General features: G+C 44.9%; 1 protein-coding gene across 4 annotated transcripts in view; it reads right to left on the reverse strand.

Annotated features, from left to right (window-relative positions):
- Nucleotides 1-27,267, reverse strand: part of TSHZ2 (teashirt zinc finger homeobox 2) — a 210,316-nt gene that overhangs the window by 58,795 nt on the left and 124,254 nt on the right. Inside the window, exons 2-3 of one of the 4 annotated variants that reach the window (XM_038159450.1) lie at nt 20,810-23,888; nt 8,126-9,756 (exon numbers count right to left, since the gene is read on the reverse strand). In XM_038159450.1, coding sequence (XP_038015378.1) covers nt 20,818-23,888 — 3,071 coding nt within the window. In that variant the 3' untranslated portion in view covers nt 8,126-9,756; nt 20,810-20,817. Of the gene's footprint in view, nt 1-8,125; nt 9,757-19,817; nt 23,889-27,267 lie in introns of those variants that run through there. The other 3 variants (XM_038159451.1, XM_038159449.1, XM_038159448.1) reach the window with 3 other exon arrangements.

Consider the following 27,267-nt stretch of genomic DNA (forward strand, 5'->3'; position numbering starts at 1 on the left):
TTTTCAATAAACCTGATAGATCCTGGCCATATGTTGAACATCATGCAGGGCCCTGCTTTTCTATAACTACAATAAAATTTTTTTTAAAAAGTGCTTTTCTGGAGACCTGTTGCAGACAATGCTCCCTTCTGGCAAAGCAGCCCCCGTTCCTGCTCCCTCCCACACGTGGCATGTGCCTCTGTGTGTGTTTGCAGATGCACTTCTCTCATTTTTATTTATTTGCCTCAGCAGCGTGGGCAGAAACTGAATCCAGAGCTTTTGGCTCCTTTCGCTCTGCTTTGCAGCTCTTTTATCTCATTCCTGAGCCTTCCTCACAAGGAGCTGGGATGGTGCAGCCACGTGATTTTGAGTGGAGTTAGGGAAAAAAGAGAAACTCTGAACTTCAGGGGGAGACTTCACTCTGCCCGTGCCTTGGGCTGCACCTCAAAAATCCCAGGGTGTCACTTCGGAGAGGCTCCAGCTCTGATCCAGGCAATGTCATTTGTAGCAAACTATTAATGGAGAACAATGGCTTGACCCAAAACTTATTAAAATAGACATCATGAAAAATATCTGGGAATTGAAAAGCAGAAGTGAACCAGTGGTTGTAGAAACAATAAAAAAGGCTTTGAACATGCCCTAAAGCCAAATACATATTTTCAAAACTGCAAGTTTTGCCCATTTTTTTTCTTGGGAGGAAAAAAAAAATCTCTCAGTGACCTTAGGGCACAACAAATATATTAGGCATAGATCATTTCTAAGTGTTTCTGGCCTTTGTTAGGGAAACATCAATTTTTGCTGTTTGCAAGTACTTTTTCTGGCCACACACAAACCTCCTGCCTCCCTCCAAAAAAAGTCCTTTTGCTTCTTTCCTTATCCTTAAATGCCACAACTTTTGAAAAACACCAACACTGCAAACACTGAGGTATGAGAGCACGGGAATCCTGCAGATCAGCAGGGCCAGGACTGCACTGGGGCTGCCTGGGGCAGCTGTGCCCCGGGGGGATGGTGGCCAGCTGTGCCCCGGGGGGATGGCGGCCAGCTGTGCCCCGGGGGGACGGCGGCCAGCTGTGCCCCGGGGGGACGGCGGCCAGCCCTTCTCCAGCCCTGGAAACTCGGGGAGGGCAGAGGCGAGCTCCCAAACCCTGCTCTCCATCCAATGCCAACACAGCCACCTGGCTTTGGGCTGCCTTGGAGCACCAGCACAGCAAAGCTGCCCGAAACACCCAAAAAGCACCTTTTGCACTTTGCTGCTGCCACACTCAGCGTCCTGGCTAACAACAAGATGAATAACAGGGGCAGAGTGGCCTGAAAAAAAAATCTGAGGTTGAAATGAGTGAAAGCCAGTTCTTAAATACTTCCAGTGTTCTCCAAATGAGCCACTTCTGATCCACTTTTTCCTCATCACAGTCATTCACCACTCACCTTTTGGCTTTTAGGGTGAGATTCTCTGTTTTCAGCAAGGCAAGATTTTAGAAAGCACAAGGGAAGGGGATTGTTGTGTCTGGGGCTGCTCCTCAGGGCTGGGGGTTCCCAAATGTTCCTTCTCCTGCTGCATGGCCCTGGCAGAGGCTGTTGCACAAACCAGCCCCAAACCTCAGCTCAGAAATGCTGGTTTGGTGTAACTGATCAGCACCAAATCACCTCTGGAAGCTTCTGCTTCCAGCACAGCACGTCAGTGTAACAACGCCATCCAAAAAACCCAGCCTGGCTTTCTCCAGGCAAAAATCCATCCCAAAAAAACAAGCGTGGCTTTCTCCAGGCAAAAATCCATCCCGAAAACCCGAACCTAGCTTTCTCCAGGCAAAAATCCTCATGGCTCTTCACAACAAACCAGTCAATGGCCTTCAAAACCATCAACAATCAGGTAGGAGCAACCACTTGTGCTCCTGCACCCTACCCCAACAGATTGATTGGCTCCAGCTTAGAAACCACAACAAAAATAGATTAAAACTGCCCAGAAGTCCGAATTAAACCAGAAAACAGGATAGTCGGAGCTCAGAGTGAGGCTTACCAGGGCTCCCAGCGAGGGCACCAACTCTGTTCTCCACGTGGGAAGCAGGTGCAGGATTTTTGGCTCAGCCCTTTGCCCAGGATAAATAAATTCCCCATCTCACCCAGAATCTTTAGCAGCTGCTCAACAAAAATCAGAGTTTTTTTAAAGGGCTATGTAAGCACAGTAGGGAAAAGCAGCAAAATTCCTAATGGGAGAGATTCCTTCCGTAAATACCTCTCAGGAAGAGAGTGGAACACAAAGCCTTCAAATGGCCAAAACATAAATAAACTAACACCCTATAACCACTTGAACTTGCTTTTTAAACATTTTAAATACTGCTGATGAGCTTAAAATGAAAGAAAACATCAGCCTTCCAAGAAAAAATACACTTTTCCAAAACCTGTTTGTCTAATAGAGAAGCTGCTTCTCTAATTAAGCAATTAAGGCTCAGCAAGGCAGAGGTTATTATCACATAAAGGTCATTTCAAATGAAGAGGAGCTGAAAACCACTGTTGTTGGAGAGTTTTGTGAAGGATCTCCTTGTGATGGGGGGCTGCTGGTTTGGAGGGAGCCGGGAATTACTCGTGGGAGTGTTTGGAGTGTGTTCAGCTCCCAGGCAGCCCTGGAACGGCAGGGGCTGCTCCTGGGGCTGCCCAGCTCCCGCTGGACTCTGAGTCCCTCCTTGCCCTTCCCGGGTGAATCTCAGCGAGCCAAGCCAGGGAAGCCAGGCTGGGTTTAACCCCTGCGAGTGGCAAGGCAGTGAGTGCAGCCCCGAGCTCTGCATCCATCCCCCAGGTGCCGTTAGTGCTGAGCAGCCATGGGGATGCTGGAACCCTAAACTGCAGCAGATCCCTCATTGTTCCACAGACAGCAAACAGAAAAGGGGATCTGAACAGGTTTGTCTAGATCAGCTGTGATAATTAATGTCCAGTGAGGGAGCTGGGGGAAAGAGGAGGGACGAAACATAAAAACAATTTCCACCTTTATTTTAAGTTCTTTTGACAGACGGGAATATTTTCTGTTATGCTACTTGTGGTTTGGGTTATGAGATTAGGCCTCGCGTAGCAGGAAGCAGAATTAACTTTGTTTACTTAAAGTGACACCGTCAGCTTGGAAAATCACATTTCCATCTGAAATGCAGTGCCTACTATCATTACAAATAACCCTTGAGATCATGATAACTAAAGGAGATTAGAGATGAAAAGAACATGTTTCTCCCTCTCTGTCTTTTTATTTTTCAGATAGACTTGGTTCACACTGTGCAGCTGAGAGCACTCCCTGCAGCAGGGTCCCCACATCTCTGTCCCTCCCTGTCCCCTGACTGCTCAAGGTGCAGGAGGGAGCAGCAGGCTGGGGTGAGAGCCCAGCTGGTCTCAGGTATCCTGAAAAAATACCTCCCTAAAGGCAATTGGTGTGGCAGGAAAAAAAAAAAACAACCCAACAGGGCAGCACTTTAAAATGCATTTAACGTGTGGTGTACACCAAAATTAAAATTCAAAAAAAAGGAAGACTGGAATTTTGATCATAAAAGTCCCTTAGCACTGGCCCCTGAGTGACTTCCTCGGGAAGGGCTCCAAAAAGCTGGGTGTCATCAGCTGCTGCATCACACAGGTGACAGGATGGATCCTTGGGAAGCCAGGGAGAAGGGGGAAAGGCTTTACAGCAGGATGTTTCCTGCAGAACCAGCTGGAGCCCTGGGATGTGCGTGTGTTGAACGAGCAGGCTTGCACACCCACAGGGAAAACTGACAGGGGAAGGGGTGTCCCGTGTCCTCCCTGCTGTTCCTGAAACCATCCCGGACTGGGTGGCAATCATCACAGAGAGAGCTGGTGATGAGCACCCCGAGGCTGCTCCGGGTGCTTCTCCCTCCCCTGGCAGCCAAAGCCAAGCACAGGACTTGTCCTGGAGGTGTTGCTGTGCTGTGACCCTGGCAGGGCTCACCCAGCCGGGAAATGCCTCCTCTCTGGCACAGTCACTGCTGCTTCACGTCAGCAAGTGACAGGTAAAGAGAAAAATCTGGGCCCAGCACAGGGATGGATCCAAAATACATAAATAACCAATTAAGAGAAAATATTAATAAAAATATTGTAACAGATCCCAATCTGCTGCTGAGTGCCAATTGCCAGTAATAATCTCTATGGTAACTGAACTCTCTTTGGCCTCTCTCTGTATGCAACTAGTGTTTTATGTTTTGGGTTTTTTTTTTCCCTTCCCCTATTTTCATGGAAAGTTTTCAAAACTGGTTTAAATATTATGATATTTTCCTCTTCAAGTGCTAACTGGGAGAAGTACTGACTTTGTGTCAGCCTCTAAGCAGATTTTCCCTTCCTCACGTGACTGCCCTGGAGGTGACTTTTGGGAGGCCACTGACTGGAAGTTCTGTTCAGACACAAAACAGGTGAGGGAGGTTTCTAAGAGGTTAAAATATTGCCCAGGAACAGATAAACTGATTGGGAAGATTGGGAAGAAAGAAAAAATATACTATGTAAAGATGTTGCTTTCAGTAGCTGGGGGAACTCTGCCTTTTTTTGGTATTTTTTATTGTTTCCTGGCTGCACTTGTCTCCTCTTGCCTGCTGCTCTCCTGCCATCCCAGCAGCATTTCTGAGCTCTGGGTGTTGCCCTTGCCCTGCTCCTGCTTTGGCGACTGGATCCAAAGGAAGGCATCACCTTTGGAAGCAGCATCACGCAGCAGATGTTTGTTGTGTTACAGCGCAGATGAGCAGGAAGGTTTGAAGGGAGGACACACAGAGACCTTGAAAACTGTTCCCATGTGCACCTGAAACACCCCGGGGTTTTACTCAACTTCTCCTCACTATGGCACAAATAATTATAACATGATTTTACAGTGGAAGCATCAGACCTTTATTCAGTCTGGCTTTTTAAGCTGTGACTCTGCTACGGCAAAAGATCCCAAACAAGAGAGTTTGGGATTAGATGTGACCACTGAGTGAGGAGATGATCTTGAATCCCATTTTGAAAGACTTCAGGAAGGGCCATGTGAGCTCTTTGCCTTTAAAGCTCGTGTTTCTTTTTAGAGACAAAGAACATTTAGGCGCAGAATCCCTGTGGAAGTTCATGTTTGGAGGTGCTGGATAAATCAGAGTCATTCTGCAGCTCTTGCTCCTCCATACAACAGCCCAAACCAAGACCTTGGAGCTGAAATTGTGGAGTGGTCTGAAAAGATGGAGCTGGATTCAGATCCAGGTCTGAATTTCCTAGTGGTTGCCTGTCTTCCATCTGTTTGTATTTGGATGTCTCTTAGGATATAAGCAGCAGTTCTGGAGTGTCACACATGAATAAAGTGGATAATTATAAAATTAAAAGATATAACGTGCTTCTAAGGGAGATAAGACTACAATTAAAGAGTATAAACAAAGCTGAGTCTGATGTTCAGACTGATATATTTATTCATTAAATGTAATAACATAAACAAGACTATTAACTGTCATATTTTAATGATACTGTACCCTGCAAAATGTACTCGGGAAAAAGTCCTATTGACTTCAATAGCAACGCCACATAAATTTAAATCATGGCTGCAGTAAAACAAAATGTCATCGTTCTTACTGAAGATTATTTGTTGTAAATATCCCAAAATGTTAAAAAACACAAACCTGTAACTCACTGAACTGAGGCTGAGCTCAAATGTTTTATCTGTAAATCTGAAGGAAGCCAGTAGGCAATGCAGAAACCTGTTCCCCAGATAACTGAAATTCAGCATTCCCACGAGGGGAAAACAGCCAGGCAAAGCTGCTGTCTATCCCGTGTCTCTCTGGAAAACACTGGACATATTTTTGCCCAGGAGATGGCAAAAATTGGGCAAATGTCACTTCATATCAGCAGTGTTAAGATCAAATTCTGACCTTTTTAAATATTGTTAACAGTCAGCAAGAGAGGAAGCCTTACAGCAAAAATTTATATCTGGAAAATATGCAATAACTTGCTTGGGGTATGTAAAAAGCCAGTCTGGAAGAGGAGAAAGGGTTTCAAGAATTGTCCCTTGCTGCATCAGTGCCAAGATGTGCAATGGGACCACGTGGAGTCACAACAATTCATCCCCCTTTGCATCCCCTGCCCATGCAGGGCGCCAGGCAGGGCAGGGGCAGCTCTGGTGTGAGCAGCACAGACAAAGGTGACCTTCCACAGCCCAAATGCGTGACCTGCACTGAACTGTGAATGCTGATGTCAAATGTTTGCTCGCAGAATTAAATTCCCTGGCGTTCGCCGCACGCTCGGCGTCACTTGAAGTGCCGAGAAAACGAGCGCTCGCTGTGCCATGACAAAGGCCATTGGTTGCCTCTTTACTGAGCCTGATACATATGGTGAAAACATATTGACTAATTACTTGCCATTTTCAAAAACTGAAACCACTCCAAAGCCAGGCCCAGGATAATAGAAGAAGATAGAGAACGGAGAATAAGGACTGGGAGAACGGGGAGGGGGAAGAGCCCAACTCTGTGACTGCTCATCCCTTATTCAACATCTGCTTTGAAATATGCACAGGAACAACATCTCCCTGCTCCAAACTGCTCAATGAAAGCTGGGAAATTAATGCACCTGATTAGTACAGCTGTTCAAAGCAGAGGCTGGCTGAAGTTCACAGACACAATGAGACCCAGCCTGCTCCCACACAGGAGCACCGCAAGGCTGGGATCCAGCTCGGTTTCCCAGTTTTCCAGGATTCTGGGAAGGATTCAGAATTCTTTCCAGGATTCTCTCTCCCAGAGAGGCAGGTAGAGCCCTGGGCCGTGGTGATGAAGCACGTTGAAGGGGATGGATTAAAGGGGAGATGGATTGAAGGGGTCGGTGTGGAGAGCGAGTCACTGAGACACGATTCCCATTTTGGCTTTCCTAACACCAGCAGTCCCTCCCAGCACAGCCCCTGACAGGATCCCCCAGCGCAGCCTTCTCAGGAGCCTTTTTAGTGCCACCTCACTGCCAACACCTCGCAGCCCTGACAAACCAGTCCACTCAGCTGATGAGGAATCCTCCCTAAGTAGTGGGACGAACGTTTGACAAGTTAATTTCAAGGTAGCTCATGGAGTAGAAGCAACAGAGAGCTACACAACTGTAAAAAAAGAGAAATGTTGCTGGATAAATTCTGCCAGTAATGGATGTGTTACAGAAAATACACTTAAAATTCAAGCTCTTTGTATGAGAAGACAGGCTCTTTGGTTTCAAAGCAGGAATCGTGAGGGCTCGCTGGAGCTGGGGTTAACAGGGGTACAATTACTGCTATTAGAGTTTTGTGATTATGAAACTTATGCTCCTGTATCCCCAATTTAGAAATAATAGGAAATGCTACGGTTGACTTTTATAAATCAAGACAATTTATATAGGAAAAAAATCAATAATTATTCCCTTTTATTTTTCCTTTAAATCATCCAGATAATAGAAATCAGAGACCTGAATAGGATGCCTAAAGTTAATGGCATTATTAGACAGAGAAAAAAGAACGAGTGATCAAAAGTTTGACCCATTTACCAAAAAGTTCACAGTCTGTAGAATCTTGCTATTCTACCAGTTGTTATTTTTTTTTAATTCCAGATAACTCTCAAACCATGTTTGGAGGTTAGATGTAGTCTTAAGCAGAGACTCAGAGCAATTCCCTATTACATTTCTATTATTTGAGAGAGAGTTGCTATTTTAGAAAGACATAGATAATCTGATATCTTTCATAAAAGTTTCAGAAGTTTCATTTTCCAGCTTATAAACTAAAAATAAAACTCTTGAAATGATTGATTTTCCTTTAAGGCAACTGTGGAGCCTGAGTTGATAACACCACTGGTCAAGTCCTAGTAAAACTCCTGGAAGAATTCCCAGCATTTTGAACAGGAGCAGATATTGTTCATATTGTTTTTCATTCCTGTTCTAAGGTAAAAACTTGGGGAGATGATCACAATTTTGCCCCCGTTACATAAATATGAAGGTTTAACAGACAGGCTGCTCTCCAGGGAGTGGGGAGAACTTTGTTCCACTGACTTTTTACAGGGCGTTTGCAAACTTTCAAATCCTGCAGGTGTGAAAGCTGCTTTCCCTGCTCTGCTGGAGTTCCATCTCGACTTTCCCCAGAAGCCTGGGGAAACTGCTCAATTCTAAATAAAAGCAATGAACAGAAATCCTTTTTTTTTTCATTTTGTCCAAGCCACTGAACAGTGGAGCCTTCCCTGGGCAGCCGAGGAGCCGCTCCCTGTCCCGGGGGAAGCAGGAACGGTCCAGCAGGAGATGATAACAACTTCTTTTAATGCCTTTATTCTTTCCAGACAGGTTTTGTTTAACTTCCTGGCAGCTTCCCAGTAGTGTGCACCCTGATGGAGCCCTGAGTGCTGTGCTGGAAGGAGAAGGGAGCTGGAATGACACATGGAAGGTTCCTCTGGACAGTCCTTTCCCTGATGGAGCATCCACAATTTTGGTGGAGTTTGATCCTGGGCACAGCCTTCGCTGCCTTGTCTGCAGAACTGCTCAGCGCAGCCAAGCCAGGGAGAGCCTGCCATGCCTGAGAGTGGCACACAATGGGCTGGGAATGCCCGAGCTGCTTCCCGCTCCTGCTTTTCCTATCGCTGAGCACAACCCATCACTCGTGTCACAAGCAGGGCCGGGAGGAAAGGCCAGTGCATTAAGACAGCACATAATTGTCATCTCTGAGTTTCTGACACTAATCGTTTTACTTAAAGGAGCCAGTGGAATGTTTTGGGTTTTTTTTGTTCCCCCCCACCTCAAGTGACAACACCCAGGAGATAGTCTGGGTAAAAAAAATTATAAAAATAAATTTAAGAAAAAAAAGACTCAAAATTTTTTGCTAATTAAAAGTAATGTGTTTTCCCATTTTTTGGCAATTTGATAACACAAAACACTTACTTGGGGGCCACAGGGGGAAACAAACTGAGACGGATAAAAAATGTTTTGTGTTCATCCAAGCAAGACTATGTTAATGCACATTATCCCATTAATGCACATCAACATCGGGAATAAGCGCGCCAATGCAAGCAAGAAGCATACACTTATCATCATTTGATAACATGTTTAATGACAGATTGACGGTTGATTTGCAAATGTGAACTGGCATCAATGTTGCTAACTTCAGCTTCTGCCGCCTCCTCTGCTATGCCAGCATATTTATGTGCATAATTTGATTTCGCAGCCACACTGTTAGTACATTTTTAATATTAACTATGCAAGAACAGACAGCCGAACTTAAGTTGCACTGATGGTTTGAGTTCATTAGATTGAAAAAGATGGGCAATGCTGACAAAGATGGAGATGGCAGCACAACATCAAAGAGGCAACACTTAACAAACACACTCCATTTTGAACAAACCGAACTAACACATTTCATGTTGTCGGCTGCAGCAGAGCCCTTATGTACAACAGCAAGGAAAAAATATGCTCCTGCCCTGGGCATGCTGACAGCAGCTCTGTGAGCAGCTCAGCAGGCCCCTGGCCACAGAGCTGGGAGATATTTCACTCATCCTCTGCAGGTAAAGGGCGGATTCTGAGCTGATGGCCGAGTGACAGCAGCAGAACTCAGCGCTGGAGTTGCTCCTGATTTACACCGGGTGAGGCAGAGCCCGTCCCCATCTCCTCCCAGAGCTGCCTTTCCCCAGCTGGGATTCTTTATGATGAATAATAAAGAGGTTTGGCTGAGAGCTCTTGCACGAGCAGAACCGAAGTTCAGAGCCCTGGGGCCTCAGGCCGTGAGGGGTGGGATGTCCTTCCCGTGTCATGGACACTCCTGGTGGCTGCCTCTCCTTTGGAGATCCTGGGCAATTCAGTTCTGCTCTGGAGAGAACACGTAGCAATGAGCGGGGAGGAGAATATTTCATCCTCTGCTCACATTAATGTCTGAGCATATACTGCATCTAGTATGAATTTGCTTGTTGTGCTGCAATATATAATAAATTCCAGGCAGTAGCTTTATGGTGCACATTGCAATTTTCAATTTTGTGCTACAAACTGACCATCCGCAGGATTCTGACCGTGTAACCCGAGCCGCTCTGTGCAGATGTAACATCAGCACCTCTGAAGCACGGGCAAACCATGATTTAGACACACAATTAGATGGACCAGGTCCTCAACAATTCTCAGCTGCCTGAATTACTGCTGAACAGCCTAATAAACAGCCAGCACATAGGCCCCTGCTCTGCAGAGCTTTTAAGAATGCTCTTAACTTTGTCCCTAATCAGCAAAGCAACTCTTACAATTGCTGTTACTCAGAGATTACTCCTGGATCAGAGTCCTGTGGTGCTTGGACCCCCGTGGAGCACTGGACAAGGCCAGGGTCATTAGGAAGCTGTGATTGAATAATCAGCATGAAGTGTTGATTATTGAATTTAATCCTGGAAGCACTTGCCAGGGTGGGACACCGAGCAAGGGAGCAGGAAAGGACCTTCTTCAGTCTTGACCAGGCAGCAGCAGGAGGATTCCTGGTATCCCTGTCCTGCTGGCAGCTCCTGAGCAAATGACAGGATGCTGCCCTGGTCTGGCTGGAAAAACTGCTTCTTTTATTGTCTGCTGTGAAAGAAACCTGAGGCTTTCATTTCAGTAAAACCTCTTGTGGAGGTCTGGGCTCTGTCTGCACAGAGACCTGCATTGCAGGGAGAACTAATCCTAATTCCTGGGCATTGGGCTCAAGAAGCTGTTAGACAGCTGCAGTGGCTGGTGCTGTACAGACCCCCAAAACCAGGAATGTCTGAGCAATACCCTGCACTCCCCTGGCACGGGTGTAGCCGGCTGGTTTTGAATCTGCTGGAGCATTAGGGTGTGACTCCCACAGCAGACACAGCGCTGGGAAGGGGCTCTGCTGAGTGCAAGAGGATCTCTCAGAAAGGCACCAAATCATTTCCACCAACACAGGGCACCAGGTGCATCTCGCTCATCCTAGTGAGGACACAAGAGATCTTGGAAGCTTTCTAAAGAGTGAAAGAACTAGGAAAAAATAAAGGAAAGAAAAAAGGGCCAGCAGAGACAAGTGCAAGAACGAGGCTGTGCTCAGTTTATTTTGTTGTCTTTTGAGATAGCACCAGATTATCAGTGGGCGGCTCAGAGAGGCACAGGAGCAGCAGGGTGAGCCCTGGGAGCTGAGCAGCAGAGGAGGAGCTGGTCAGCCCCGAGCCAGCCTCGATAGCTGTCCTGTTAACAGCCTTGTGCTGCCTCCTCCTCCCCTGGGCTGCAGCCACCACTGGGAATAAAGCACTGGGAATGAAACCTCATCCCAGGGACAGGAGCTGTGGGCACTGCTCCCGCAGGGTGGTGGCACAGCCAAGGGCACAAGGGACAAGGGAGCTGTCTGCAGTTGTGGGGAGGCTGCCCAGCCCAGCCCTGGCCCAGCACGACCCTGATGTGCTGCTGGCACTGCAGGGAGGGCACTGCAAGCGCTCCCAGCTCTGCATCTTCCCTCAGCACTGCCCCAGCTGCTGCTGTGCCTGTGCACTCCCACACTGGCTGTGGGGAGCTGCAGGGGACAGAGTGAGAGGGTGACACAGCTGGAGGGACCATTCCTTTTCCCAGGTCACAATTATCTCTGCTACCACATTTGTGTCCTCGCTCTTGTCTCCATTTAAGTAAGTTACAATTCTCCCACTCTTGTAACTGAGTAGATGCAGATGCCACTTTGTTCCGTGTGATTTATAGCCAGTAGCTAATGTTCAGTTATAATTCCCCATTTTAGACATGAAAAATAGCCTGTAATGCTCAACACAAGGGCCTCTCAACAATGATATATAATTTAAAAATTAACACGAGGACAGAGGAGCCACGGGATTTTGAACTAGGGACTCTCTCATTCAAAGGTTAAATCTCTACAAGGTGAGCTAAAGGAATTAGTTGAGTTATTAAGTAAATGCCTCTGTTCTATTTTCCCAGCACATTAGCTGTTGCAGCCTTTTCCAGCTCAGTTGTGTTCCGCCCCAGCATGTTCAAAGTGCAAATGCTCGTGGCACTGTGTTCACACATTTGCTTTTTTTCAATGTCAAACAAACTGGAGCTGTTCAGAGCCAAAGGTCAAAGTGGAGGGTCCTTAAGGAAATCTCCTGAGAAATGATGTGATTGCTCTCGTGTCTTTATTGTGTATAAAATCAGGCTTCATATGTGGCTCGTCCTTTCCAAGCATCTTAGAGCTATAAATGAGTCATGACTCATTCTTGCAACACCTAAGTTATGTAAGTGGTCTTGCTAATTTACTGGAATATCTTGAATAACTAATCATTTCCAGGATCAAACTCCGAGGCCTCGGAAACCTCGGAGCTATGAAGAGCTCCTTTAGAAACAGAGATGTTAAATCCCAACCTCACACGACGAGGCAAAAGCAGAACAGGGGACAGAACCTGCATCTCCCGACTGGCTCTGCCAAACTCGAGCCATAAACCCCTCTTTGGGCAAAGCTCAGCAACTCAGAGACTCAGGGAGCGTGGAGAGGGAAAAGAGCTTGGCTCTGGAGAGGTTTGGGAGGTGGCATTCCTTTCCTGCCTGCTTTCTGCCCAGCGAGGTGCGGCTCATCTCCTCGGTGTCTCCTGCTGCACTTTGCTTAATGGTCTCGCTCCAGCATCAAATATTGTATTTATGGGTTACAAATTTATTGACATTTGACATTTGCATCAGCTTTCACCTGATCAACAGGAGCTCTGACTGCCAAAGGGAGTTATTATGGAAGATTTCAACAGCCATGGGAATGCCAAAAATGTCATTAAATCATATCAGAAAAACAATGTGTTCGTAGCATTCATACATTTAGTCTTGCCAGTAAATCTTCTGGTTGATGCTTGGACCACCTACTGATGATACTCAAAGAAAAGGAGAAACAGGGAGAATCGAAGAGATGAATTAAATTAAAACCAAATGACATGATGCCTGGCACAGTGGGATCTTTAATTTTCTACTCTATGAATCCAGAATAAGCAAAAAAAAGCAAAACAAAGCACAGTGGCTTGACTTTCTCTGAGTGAATTCCCTCCACACAGGCAGGGCTTAACTAAATAATCCTGAGTAATGTGTGCACCCCACATTATTGCATGAGATTTGTATGTGGGAGGTGCAGGATTCAGAAAACATATGGCACATGGAAAACAAATGACAGGGTGTGCTTTTACACTCGTGCTGGCTATACTTATCACTCTTGTTGATATTTTTTTCCAGACATGAAATATGAACGTAGGAACTTTCACCTTAATCTCGTCGGAAAACTATCCAGAGTTATTTTTTTGAGCATTTGTGATTTACAGGAGGCCACCACATAATTCCTGGGAGTACAGACAATGTTTTAAAAAACACTGATCAAATAAACACAATTACCTCCCTCGTTGGTTTTTCCTTGGATGACAAACCTGGGTCTTGCACCATAAGAACAGCAAGGCCAACAGATTAGGGCTCCATGGAATTAGGGAGGGAGTGAGCTGCTGGCCTGGGAGCCCACCCACAGCCTGTCTGTGCCTGACCAGTGTAGGGTGAGCTCCACTGGAGGCTGATCCTGAGCTGAGTGAGCACAAAGGAAGTTCTGAGTTTGCCCTTTGAGTTGTCTGGTGGAAGAGCAGCCTGTTCACCCCACACAAACACAGGCAGAAGCAGGCCATGGTCATATCCCAGAGGGAGGGAATCTTCTGTGGTGGGCCTTGGGATGAAGATGAAGAGGTGGCAGAAAGGAAATGGCAGTGTCTTTAATGCAAGGAAAGTGGGCAGCCGTGAGTTCCAGTGGAGATAGGCGCCAGCAGCTTGTCTTGGCCCCCCAAAAGAGTTGGTGTGGGGGAGCCACGTCTGTGCTTGGAGCACTGACAGCAGAGTGGAATGAAGAGTGCCAAAGGTACTCAGGGAATGCAGAGATGTTCTCCCAAGCTTTGGCTGGAAGCAAGACAGAGGTGGAGCTGGATGGAGATGTTTATTGATGGGCAGCCACACCAGGGCACCGCTGAACGGGCTGGGACAGACACCCCGGGTCACCTTGTGGTACAAACCTGGGGGAGTCAGAAAGGGGGAGTGTGGGAGAGTTTTCATTCAAGGACTGAAACCAGCAGTTTCCCATTGGCGTTGGAAAGGTTCTCCCAGAGGACAGCCCCACCCTGTCTGCACAGAGCAGTGAGCATCCGTTGGCTCTGAGCCCTGGCATCCTCTGCAGTCCAGGCTTCCCAAAGGAGGAATCCCTTCTCCTTCTTCTACGCCCCCTCTGCTGTGGTCCTGGCTGGCCCCAGGAAAGGCTGTGAAGGGAGGCAGAACCTGCCCTGCACAGACCACTCTGAGCGGGTCTGCCACAGCTGCTGCAGGAGGCGGAGTGCAGGGGAACAACCACATCAAAGCCACTCCAGCCACCTCTCCTTTCCTTTCAAAAATGTCACTGCGGCACCCTCCGCTTTCTGAAACAATGTTTATCATTGTTCTTCGATTGTCTGGGACAATAAATGGTTAGAAATGAGCATATATCACCAGGAAATCTCTGCCTGCCCCTTCCCCCAAGCAGTGTCATAAAAACGTACAAATTCACATTAATAATGAAGTGCATTTCCCCGAGAAGCCACTGTGTATCTCAGGGAGAGCAGGCAAGGTGGCAGTTGCTGCAGAGTTTCCTATTAAAGAGCAGAGCAAATACTCATAAATCTGATGAGGGGCCAAAGCACATGTTAGGGCTGTCTCCCTCTTAATGGAACCTTTTCTGAAATGAAAAAAATATATATCTTGATACATTCAGGGTATTCATTAGACATGACAACCTCCTCCACTCCCCATGGCTCCCTCCCCCCCTCCTGCTTGGGCTGACCCCCGGCAGAAGAGCTGAGTGCCAGCAGGGAGGGATTTTGGAGGGGAGGAGGAACTGTTTGCTTTTAATAACGGGATTGTGTAAATTTACTACAATGGACAAGTTCCCTCGTGGCCCTGCGTGTCCCTCCTTCCCTCACTGCAGCCATTGCTGGTGTGTGCCCCTCTCAGCTGATCTGCCATTGCCCACAGCCTGTCCGTCTGTCCATCCAGGGAACGGGAGCACACAGAGCCAACGCTGCTGCCCAGAGCACGATCCCTGTGGCAGGAGACCTCTCACACCTTGGAGGGCTCGGCCACCTCCTTCTGCTGGGAGCACATCCAGGCAGGAGGCACAGGGTGAGGATCAGCCCCAGGCTCCCTCAGGGCTGGGATTTTGCTGCCTGCTGTGTTTGGTGTTATCCCAGCTGGACCCCCAGGGGAGGGTGAGATGCTCCTGGAGAAGAACCACAGTCCCGTGGAAGCCAGAGCTCTGTGCTGGGGGTTGTGGAGCTGCAAATCCTGCTGCAAATCCTGCTTGCATTTCTGTGGCATGCAGTGAAAGGCCTGATCCCTCCTCTCAACAGAGCCTGCCTGGATGCACAAACACACCCAGCTCCAAACTGAGGTGGGAAGAGACAGCAGAATGAGGCCTGAAGACTACACCTTAATAATCATGAATTATCTGTTCATTATCCCAATAAATAGTGAAAAATCTCTTCCTCCTTTCCTCCTCCCATAAAGCTGTATCTATAATTTCCCTTCATTTTCCATCTGTGCTCCATCATATTTGCACTGAGTGATCATCCTGCTAAATTACATTATTTTTATTGAAAGGTGCTTTGGAGGGCTGGATCCTGTTCACGTCTTTTCCTTTTGTTATTGATCTCTGTGATTCTATTGCTGAGGTGTAAAATATATAAATAAGACTCAGGTACCCTTCCTTTGAAATCTCACCTGGTAGAAATGTTCTGCTATAGATTATGAAGGCTGTAGCATTTAATAATATCAGGCACAGCGAGGAGAAGGCAAGATTTTGATGTCCTTATGAATAGTGAATGCTGGAGGAGGCTGGCACTGTTCAAGGTCAGTTAAAATCTGCTCCAAAGTTGCTGTTTCTTTGTGAGCAGAGGAGTTCCTGCCTTGGAACTGCCACATGCAATGTGTTTGCACAGAGCCCAGCAACAATGCGGGTTGACCCGGCGGGTTGGAAGCTCAAATGCAATGTTAAATAATACTGATCACAACAGCAACCTGTAAAAGCTGTAAAGCCTTCCTAAAAAGCCAGGAAATCTGCAGGCATCCATCGGTGCTGCCACCGCCTGATGGATCATCTGGCCTGGCCCTGCTCTCAGGGAAGCCAAGAACACACCATTATTGGGTTTACAAGGACGATGGCTAGATTGCAAAAATGCTATCCAAGAAAATTTCTGAAGCTCTAAAAATGTCCGATTAAAAAAAAAAAAATCTGGATCTATCACTTCAGGTAAACAGTGATGAATTCCAAAGGATTAAGAGGACCGAGGCTTCACCAGGACAGGATTATTTTGAGGAGGGCTGATGGTTTGGTGGTAGTTCCTTGCTTCAGCAGGATTTCGCTTCAGCAAAAAGGCCAACCTGTTTCTTTTCCTAGCTCGGTCTCCTCTCATTCAATTTTACCCTGTTTATCCTAACAAAAATCTATTTTAAAATGGAACTCCCTCACAGACTTTTTCTTCCCATTGAGAAGCCATCATTTTCCAAAAAGACATTGTCAGGAGAATCCCATTTGAATGGAATAATCAAGGCTTCCATGGGATGAACCCTCTTTTTCTGGCTGATGGCATGGGGAGCAGAACCCTTGGTGTTGCTGGTAAATTCTGCTTACAAAATTACTGCAGGCAGGCAGATCCCAGCATGTCTGATTCTCCTGGAAGGAAATCTCAGCTTCTAATATTTGTTGCTCGGAAGAAATGAAAGTTGAAGAGCAAGCTAAATTCCCTAAAATAGAATTTTGTACCACTGATTCACACAATTTCCTTGTCCATGGAACAGCCATGTTGGCTAAGAGTGGAACATGATCAGAGCAGCTCCTGCTGCTTCAGAGGGATGAGAAAATAAAATCCAGAGAAGAAAAAAACCTCCTATGTTGGTATACTTAACACATACAGTTATCTACATGTCCTATATATCATTTAACAAATTGCTTTGCAATTCTTACAGGGCGTGGTATAATGACTGATTTAAAATCACTGCATTGCTTAAACTGCATTGTTCTTCATCAAGTTGAGTCATTTTTATGTGAAGTGTCAAGCTCTCTAACAAATAACTGCTGCCAGACAAATCAAGTTCCTCATCTTAAAGCTACGGCTAAATAGTTTATAGCTTTAATCTGCTCACTGAGGTGTGCAGTCTATGACAGTAATTATAAATGCAAGGAGAAATTATAGCTGAATGCTTTAACTGCATTAGGAGCCATTTGATGAACAATCATGATTGCCTGCTCATTTTCAACAATAGAGGGCAAGTTAGTGTCAGTGCATTAGAGGATTTTCAGTTCTGCTCTGCTCTTTCTTCCATTTACCACAGAATGTCAGTTGTCTCCTATAAAGTAGAAAAAAAAGCACCGCAGAAGCTTTAAACTTGATGGTTAAAAAAAGACAAAGGAGGAAACAGAGAGAAAAACTGTTTATCATTATGACTTTTTTTTTGTTGTTGTTGTTTTGCAGCAGCCTTACTTTCAAATTAGTTCATCTCAGGTAGCTGCCTGTTCGCTTATCGGGGTCCTTTGAAACAGAAATCTCCCCTGTCAGGGTGGGTAATTTGAATTTATGGAGATTTATTTCTATCAGGAGTTGTAGCCAAGGCCACAGAGAGCCTCAGTTAGTGACCAGTTCCAAGCCAATCCCACCTGGCTCTAAAGGGAGAAATACAATTCTGCCCTGCCTTTTTCCTCAGAACAACATAAAAATTCTAATTCAGTTGAAGAAATGAGCAAATGTTCTTCAAGGTACAAGTCAACATACAAATTACTTCTAATTAAAGCCATGTTTCCTAATGTTCATGGGTTTTCTATGAAGAATAGCAATAAAAACAAATTTGAAGTGGGTTAAATGAAAGAGAATAGAGATGTCTGATTGTTGTATATTACACATAATCTTACTTTATATTACTAAACCCATATCACTTAGAAGAATTCAGGAAAACACCGACGATGACAATAAAAGAGATATATATATCTTTTTACATTTAAGAAGAATTTATAGCAAATTTCTTATAAACAGCCTCACAGAGGTCTTAAAAATAAATCCATACCCATAACACATTTTTCTACAGTACTAACCCAGATTATTAATTTATATTTTTAATGATAGCTAACATTTGACAATATAACCTCTACTAGTAAATGCCATTGAAATATAAAGTACTTTATGTATCTCTATACTTCAAGTATTCTTTCCACTGTTTTATTTCCATTTATTTCAATCCATAGTCTCTATTTTTATGCCTATTTCACTGCAATATTGCCTGCAAGAAGGAAACATAAATGCATGTGTGTGTTTTAAAGATCTCAGCTTTGTATTTCTCCTTTCTAAATACTCTGCTCCCCTCTGTTATTATTCAAATGTATACTGGATCTTAAAAATAACACGGTAAGAGTAAGTAAACTCTGAAAATCCCTGTTATTTGATTTAGTCTCCTTGCAGATTTCTGAAGAATCCATATGAATAAACTCAGGCCTCCCCACTCCCAACCTCGTCAGAACTTCAGGGAGGCTTTCGGCTCCGAAACTGCAATAAAATCTTTACAATGCCATCCCAAATACCCCATCATTTCAGACAATTTGTGCTATCATGCATACCAACTGAAATTATAGCTCCAGATAACAGTGCTATCACTCTGTCATTGCAATTTAAATATATTTTTTCAAAGGTAAGATACAACCTGCATCTTGATATAAATTAGAAATGGATGAGTATTACGAGGACAGCAATTTCTCGGCATCCAGAGGCAGGAAGGACAGTCCCTTATTTATGTAGTTACACATCACCTGAATAATATGTCTCCGTGCAGGTTATTACAATGCAGAAACCACTTTTTTTTTTTTCCCCTTGGAGATTTTTTTTCTCCCCTTTTGTATTTGTTCCTCCGATCCTCAGCAACAGCAACGTGTTTACAAAGGTGGGTGTTTGGTTTGCCTCTGAGTAATAACACGGTGCTTTCAAGACCAAATCTGAAACATTTGTCACACATTAAGCCATGAATGTGCCAAAATAACTGCTGTATTAATATATCTGGCAGATAGCTTTTGTTTGATAGTCCCCAAATTATTGGTTTGCTCTGATAGCTCTTGTGTGAAAACTAAGAATGGCAGAGTCTTAATAATCACTAAGTGGAGGGGAAGGAAACAAAGTATGGTTTGTTTATCCCCACCCAGTCTCTGGGGGTGTTGGTTTGGAGGGGCCAGGCAAACAAGCAACATTCTAATATTGGGTTCAAGTGCCCAAATAGATACTTTAGGGTATTAGCCCTGTTTAGAAAACAAACTCCTTAGGAGTGAGGTGGAATTTTGCTGGCTAAAATATGCAGGAAGCATAAATCTCCTCCAATGCAGACGGCATGTACGAGATGTATGCAAAACTTAAATCTTACTGCACTTGAACGCTGACATTCTACTCCATGGCAAGAGCTTACAGTACCAGCCCAAAGTAACCCCCGATCAGTGGTTTAAATTATACAGAAGGAGCATTTTTAATGGAGCTTAAGTGACACAGAGCCCTCGTGCTGGCTTTGGCAGCAGAAAGTGTTTCCTACAACAGGAATATTTGCAGCAAACAAATGGGAAATCTTCCCCCAAATGGGGACTGAGCCTCGTCCCCTCAATCAGCCAGAGGATGGCCACAAAGCCAGGTGGCTTCAGTGACAACTCACAGCACATCTTTAATTTTCACCATCTGACAAATTCATTTTCTGAATGTTATTCAAGTAATGAACACCTTGGAGAAAACCTGGATCTGCACATGGCTGTTCTGTGAACACGAGCAGAGCCTGAGTCTGCTGGAGGAATTGCTGGGAACAACTAAACAGAACCCTCCTGGAAAAAAAAACTGGTTAGAACAAAAAACTTCTGTTTGGACTTTTAGTTGATGTTCTGCATATTTATTTCAATCAAGAATATTCAAGTTTGTGAATCAAGTAAAATTAAAAATGCAAAAATGGTGTGGCATCTGAATATTACATTACATGTTATAAACATTGGTTGTGGCAACTGGTGTATCTTGCAGCAAAAAAATAGCAACACTAACGCAGCAGTAACCTACTAACAGGTCTTGGAAATATTAAGCTTGTAAAAAATCTCAATTAAGCAGTAACTCCCCCAGGTTATACGAGAACTTGCACTGAAGTCAGTGATGTTTATGGATTGACTTCCACCAACACGAAGCAAAATATAATCAAACATCTTAAAGATTAAAAAAGGAATGATGGAGAGAGAGGTTAAAATGATGTGACAAAAAAGGCCACTCACAGTAGCAAGTGTTTAAGTAAGTGTAAAATATTAAAATATTTTACAAAACTGAACATCCAAATATCAACAGAAGAATAACTGAACTTCTACATAGGAACTTTTCAGAGTTATTTGTAGATTCTCGAGGCTGTGTTTGAGATTATGAGAAACTTGGAATAATTGAGATTTTTGCTAATTAGACTTTTGAATTTTCTTCTTTTTCCCCATCCAAATCAGATTTATTGGTGTGCTAGCACTGAGTGAGGTAATAACCTTTTGGGCTTCAGTGCTCTTTATCTGCTTTTTTCCATTCTCACTGCAAAGAGTAGCACTTAGTTCTTGCATTCCACACTGAAGTGCAGTGGATGTGAAATGATTTATTCTTAGGAACAAAAGAGAAATGGGCAAAGAGCTATTTTGCAAATAACAGGCAGCAACATTTCTCTCTAGGGCAGTGTGGGTTTGCATTGACCAAGCTCTCTTCCTGAAAACGTTATAAAATGGATGTGTACATGCCAGGGAGGAGCGGCGCAGCATACACGATGCATTTTATACTGTTTCCCTACTTCTACCAAAGCACGGAGCCTCCTGGAAATGCTGAAATGAAAACTCACTATAGAGCATGCATACCTTAAGAGTTATTCTTCATCCACTTCTGCTACAAATTGTGAATGGTGTTCTGGTGACTTGCTGTGTGTTTTGCTTAGATGAAGTTTTACTGCATGTTTGCTCGCAAATGTCCGACAGCACAACTTACATTTGAACTTAGAGTCTGTGTCCTCTTCTCCAGCTATTGTTTCAGGAGATCTTTGAACTGAAACTCTGGAGATTTCTTGCTCTACCTTGGTTTGCTGCTCCACAGCCAGCCTGTTCATGTCTTTCATTTGGAAACCTAGGTGGGATTCTAAGTGGCTAATGTAAGTAGAGGGGGTTCGGAACTGAGATGCACAGTCGCTGCAATAAAAGACTGGATGTCCTTTGTCCATGTTTTTCAAAAACTTTGTTCCTCCGGTTTTCCTAAGTTGATACTTGACATTTGCCAACCAGTGGCTGATGGTGGTCATCGACAGTCCAGTGAATTTGGAAATCTGCATGCGCTCTTGCGGGCCTAGATCTGATAATAAATATTTACCTTCAGATGTCTGGAAGAGGCTGGAAGCAAACTGAGCTTGTAAAATGAGCAGATGCTGAGGGTTCCAGTTTGACTGCCTGCCCTTCCTTTTATGCAGAGTGGAGACTTCTGTGGAGACGTCCTCGAAGCGTCGGACATCTATTTCCAACTTCATGGACGGGATCCTGGAGGATGCAGCAGGTTTTGGTGTGGTAGCTTTGGGAAGAACTTTGACCATGTCGGCGATGTCAGACAGAGCGTGCTTTTGAGGCGGAGAAGTACAAGATTGTGCTTGAGCTGACTCAGCTTTCTTGCCTTTGGATTTGGTCAGGTCAATAGGCTGATCGTTGTTTTCAAACAAATAGTGCCTGGATGCGCTTGCAGGCTTTGGTGGGGTTGGAGCGGGAGATAAAACTGGCTTCTCCATCATGTTTAGATTGGGTTTGTGGAACATGGAAATTGTGCTAGAGCTGGGGCTGCAGTTGGATTGAGGCTGTAAGGGCTCAGTGGCTTTGCCCAGGTGATTGTTCAGGACGGACTGCAGTGCGCTCAGGGGGTTCACACAGGGCAGCTCCGAGGAATGGTTGGCAGCAGCACAACCATTACTGAGAGAAGCTGCTGGTGGCTCCTTGAGGACTGGCTTTTCTTTTCCACTGTCCTCTTTAATTTTGTCTTCTTCTTTCAAGGGACACGGTTCTGTCTTTTTTGGCTCCACAGAGGCTTCAGCTTTGAGGAGAGGTTCCCTCTCACTCTGGCTGACAGAGGCCGGCTCAGCCTGGACACCCTCCTTAGCATAGTCCTTTTGTACCTCCTCCTTGTCCTCAGCCTCCTTCTTCACTTGAGTGCACTGGCTCACGTTTGCTGAGATAGGGACCAGAGGCATCACCTTCCACTTGGGCGCTATGGGCCTCAATTTATTGGTCATGGTTGGCCTGATTTGGAGCACCTGGGATCCCACAGGCAAGGACGGCTTGGCTCCCTCGGAGAGCTGGTAAGCTGCGTGGATGCTGGGATAGGCACTCCAGCTGGGAGCTCCATTCTGAGCTTTATTGATGGCTGTCGTGACAGTGTTCTCCAAGGACTTTAAAATGTCCCCACCACCCTTTGAGCCATCTTCTAAATCTTCTTCTCGGAGGTACTGGTATTTCATTGTGGGATCCAGGGGTTTCTGAAGAGTGTCTTCGTACTCCTCAGTTTTCATTGCTTTCTCATCTTTGTTTGCATCATCAGCTTTATCTTTTTTACTTTCTTTTTTGAGTTCGGAGGCAGGACCTATGCATTCTGCAGATGATTTACTGGTTGATTTTGAAACGGGGCTGTCACTGGCTGGTGCTTCAGACAGCGATTGCATTTTTTCCACAGCTAAAGGATCCAGAACAAGTTGCTTTCCTTTCTTTGAAGCTGAACTCGTGACTTTCAAGAAATGGCCAGTGACCATCATGTGGGTTGTGAGCTGCTGCAAGGTATCATGGGAGCTTCCACATTCCATACACTTCAAAATCTGGGATTTGCAGGCCTCAAACTGCCAGGTGTAGCTGGCCCCGTTCTGGTACCCGTAGCGGTTGTTGGAGGAGAGCTGCAGGTTCGCGTTCTTCTGGGGAGAGAAGGAGTCTGAGAAAGACCCTGTCGTGGAGTCGGGGGAGCAAGGCCTGTTCACATCAAACACGCGTTTCTTGGCTGGAGTGACCATTTTTGAAGAAATGGTTGGTACCGGCTCCTTCAAAGGCACTTTTTGGTAATGTTTTGTTTTTATCATATGAACACTCAGATCTTGAAGGGAATCAAAAGAGTCACCACAGAACATACACTTGAGAACTTTTTGTGCATCTTCCTTGTCCATGTCCTGGAACGCCCTTTTCCGGGGCTTGGAGTAGCTGGTAGGTCTGTGCTTGTCCTTTTTGTGGTTGTCATCCTGGTAGTGGCCTGTCTCGTTCATGTGGACCGTGAGCTCTACCAAGGTGTCGTAGGCAGCGCTGCACTGCCGGCAGCGGAACCGGCTGGCACCCGTGAACACAGTCCCGCACATTTTGCTGCTCTGCCTGTAGAGCTGCACCGAGCTGAACAGGTTGGGCTTGGAGACAGGCCTGGAAGGTAAATTCTGCTGCAAGCTTTTGGACAGTGCGTCTTGGTGCCAATCGAAATCAGCTTTGTTCCCTCCGTTCCTGTTGTCGCAACTCCTCTTTTCAGAGTTGGACAACTTGAAGCCCAGCCCCAAGCCTGTCCAGTAAGAGTCCGACAGGATGTTGGCATAGACCGCTGTCATTTTATCCATGCAATCGTGTGCTTCGCTCTGGGCTTTGGGGTGGGCGCTGCTTTTGGGCTCCTGGGGCTCCCTGGAGCAGATGTTTTTGATATCTGCCACATGGTCACTACCGTCGCTCAGCAGCGATTCGTTCTCCGCGTCCTGGTTGGATACATGACTGACAGGGGAGTTCTGGAAACTAAAGTTCCCTTTCTGCTCAGGACCCACCTCGTGCTCCTCATCCGTGCCAGTGTCATTGCTGCTCTGCAGCTGAGCAGTGGAGTTGTTGTCATCGTCATCTTCTTCCTCCTCCTTTATATCTTCCTCTTCCTTTAAATCTTCCTCTTGGACATAACCTGAAATGCAATGTCAATATATGAAACAACCTGTTAAAGGAGAATGTTACAGTTCCACTTTTCTGCTTTCTCTATGTATTTTCTTTACTGGATTTTGTTTTAATCTATATTTTCTGTTAGTTCTGGAAGTGAAAAAAAGCCAAATGATGTCTCTTTTTTGTGAAGGTTGCTGCATTTTGTTGGCAGATGATCATAATTCTTTATAACTGCCAGAGATCCCGAGTTAATAATTTTCCTGTCATGGGAGTATAATTCTAACTGTCCTGTAATGGGACAGTTGGAAAATTCATATGTAAGAATTTAAAGTTTATACTAAAAGCTTCAATTCTATGAAATTGTTTTTAGCCTCAGTGAGAGAAGGGGTTGAATTTGCAGGGAAGAGAAGAAAAATAAATGCCATAATCTTCCTGGTTCAGAGGATCATCTAGGTACAGTAACCTTTTGCCACTTGATCACCTAAAAACGCACTTTAGGATGTACACAAATAATTTATATGTCAAAATACAACATCTGAATGTGTTAATAGGCATAAATGAAACCCTTTTGTTTACAAAAGTAATGTACTGTGTACCATAAAAACAAATCGTGCTTCAGTAAAATCCATAAATTTCAGGGCAAGAACCCTTGGAAGTTTCAGGAGATTTGACAGAGGAAGACCACAGACAAAGAGCAGTGCCACAGCTCCGGGTCACTGCAGACTGGATTCTCCATTCCAGTGCCAATTCTTTGAGTGTCATTAACCCATTTTCCCCCAGGAGTTAAGGTTTCCTTTGGAAGGCACATACAGTAGTTTATTCCTCACAAGATCCTTTGTCCTTCTCTAGGAAAAGCAGAAGTACCAGACAGCTGCACATCCCCCACAATATGGATAAAATTTGCTGCTTAATTAGGCATTGACATGTTTACTATAACCTTTGCAGAAGAGTAACTTGTGCTGAGAAATCCTCTTTTTTTTTGGTGTCTGTGTAAGATACTGACACAATCTCATGAAAGTGGGAGAAGTAACCAGTTCCAGTATCTCCAGAGGGTCTGCAGGGAAGGCAGAGAGGGATTCTCCATCAGGAACTGTAGTGACAGACAAGGAGGAATGGCTTCAAACTGACAGAGAGGAGGTTTAGATTAGGTATATGGAAGAAATTCTGCCCTGTGAGGGTGGTCAGGCCCTGGAACAGGTGCCCAGAGCAGCTGTGGCTGGCCCTGGATCCCTGGAAGTGCCCAAGGGCAGGCTGGATGGGGCTTGGAGCAGCCTGGGAGAGTGGAAAGTGTCCCTGCTCATGGCAGGGGTGGCACTGGATTCTGTGATTCTGTGCAGAAAGCACCATCAAAATTTCACAAAAGCATGGGTCACATCTGTTTTAATGGTTTAGGGGTTTGGGCAGCTTTAAAAACACATTTCAGTATCCTCCCTGTAAAAGCATTTCTGTTTATGTAAATGATTTAAATTGCTGTGGGCATTTTAAGGACAGTGGAGACCAGTTCTACAAGACAACCTCGGGTACAAGAGATGCTCGTGTTCTTCCAACAGGGCTTTTTAGTAAGATTTCATTGGACATGAAGGGATGTAGCTGCTTAACAGAAATAACATTAAGTGGACTTTGCATTATTTATTTCAGAAGTAAAGAGTGCCTTATATGTGTACACCCACATGCTTTAAATGCAGAGTCTGTAATAAGTAGCATAAATTTTGCACATCACACTGATGTCCATGTAATAAATTGTTGAGTGACCTGTTCTCTTCCCACCAGTTCTCCCCCAGGCTCATTCTGACATTCCAAACCTCTGAGATCCTCATGTGTAACTGTGTTACAGGGAAGAAATAATGCGAAAGAAATCCAAACTCAGTAACTGGATGAATGCTTCCTCCCTTCCCTAGATGAGAAATTTTCCCACCCAAGTTAAACAGGCCCAGGCAGATGTAAGATTGGAAAAGTGCAGTCCTGAAGAACTGGGAGACTGAAATGTCACCATCATTAAGAACTGACAAAACTCAGGAGCTTCAAAGCATTGAATGGAAGCAATGTTTTGGCTTCCTAAATGGAAATCAGTCTTTGGTTTAGTGCTGATTGACCTCAAGACAGGGTATGCCAAAATCATGACATCAATAGGGATAATATTATTACATGGGTAATAATCACAAATATAATTCCAAATTATTTGGTTTTTTAATTCCTCTCTGTGTCTTTGTGATTAGATTCACAGCAATCTCAGAAACCTGCTTCTCTAGGATGAGAGCTGCAATAAACAGCTGGTTCTTTATTCTTCAAAAAGGATTTTCTTAGCTGTTTCTGGACTATTTCCACAGAGGAGCTAAAATAAACCAGGTCCAGTTAATACACCTGCAAAAACTGGGTCTAAACCCACGCCCATGCCCTTGGAGCTGGGAGCTTTCCCTGCAGACATCACCAAGCCAGGCCCCAGGGTGTGAATCCAGCACTGACATCCAGGACTGCCCTGGGAGTGGCACCACCTTATCCATCACTCCTGAACTGTGCAGTGTCAATACAGCTTTTTGTCAGAAGTGTTCATTCTCACTGTTAACTTTTCCACCAGTGGATACTATTTTTACTCAAATTTGCTCTTTTTCCACGTAGAGAAACATTTATTAAAATACATATATATATGTATATATATATATACATGTTTCTTTCCGAGACTGGAAAATTTATTTTCTGCCAAGAGAAGGGACAGTGAATCACTGTCCAGAACAACTCTGCTAATCCATGTAAAACCCATGGCACCACCTGCACTTCTTCAGCCATACATATTCCAGTTTTCCTTGAAACAACATCATCAGGAAAGCAATCTCACAGCGCTAGAAGGTGATCTTGTTTCCTCCTTGTCTGGCTTCAGCTCAAACATCTTTTTGTGTTTGGCAGAAGCTGTTTCTTTCTCTGCAAGGTTCCAAGCAGATAATGGATAATGACCAGTTCTCATTCCTCCTTCTCCAAGATGTCGAACTGCATTAAGCACCCACAGACAAATCTTAACCTGGCTCTTTGTAGGAGTTCAGAGCTGCAGTTTCGTGCCATCTGAAAATCAGCTGAAGAGAGAAATTGGCAGCTGGGGGGAAAATAGTTCCCCACTCCATTGCATAACTCTTTATCAAAGACATTTTGGAATTTAACGGGATTAAAACCAATAGAACACTCTAGAAAAGCAATGGAATTCCATGGAAAGAAATCTCTAAATATGAAATTTGTCATAAAGGAGTGATTTGTAGGATTTCAGAGTTTTTAAGGCTATGTTGAAAATTTCTGTACCACAGAAATAACTTCCTGTTAAGTTCTCCAAGGTGGAAAGAAAACACAGGGAAAGATTCCTGAACGTGGCCCAGAGAACACCTGGCTCTGAATGACGGATGGAAGGACAAAGGGACATC

Source organism: Motacilla alba, chromosome 20 (assembly GCF_015832195.1).
Source record: "Motacilla alba alba isolate MOTALB_02 chromosome 20, Motacilla_alba_V1.0_pri, whole genome shotgun sequence".
In the NCBI taxonomy this organism is placed as follows: domain Eukaryota; kingdom Metazoa; phylum Chordata; class Aves; order Passeriformes; family Motacillidae; genus Motacilla; species Motacilla alba.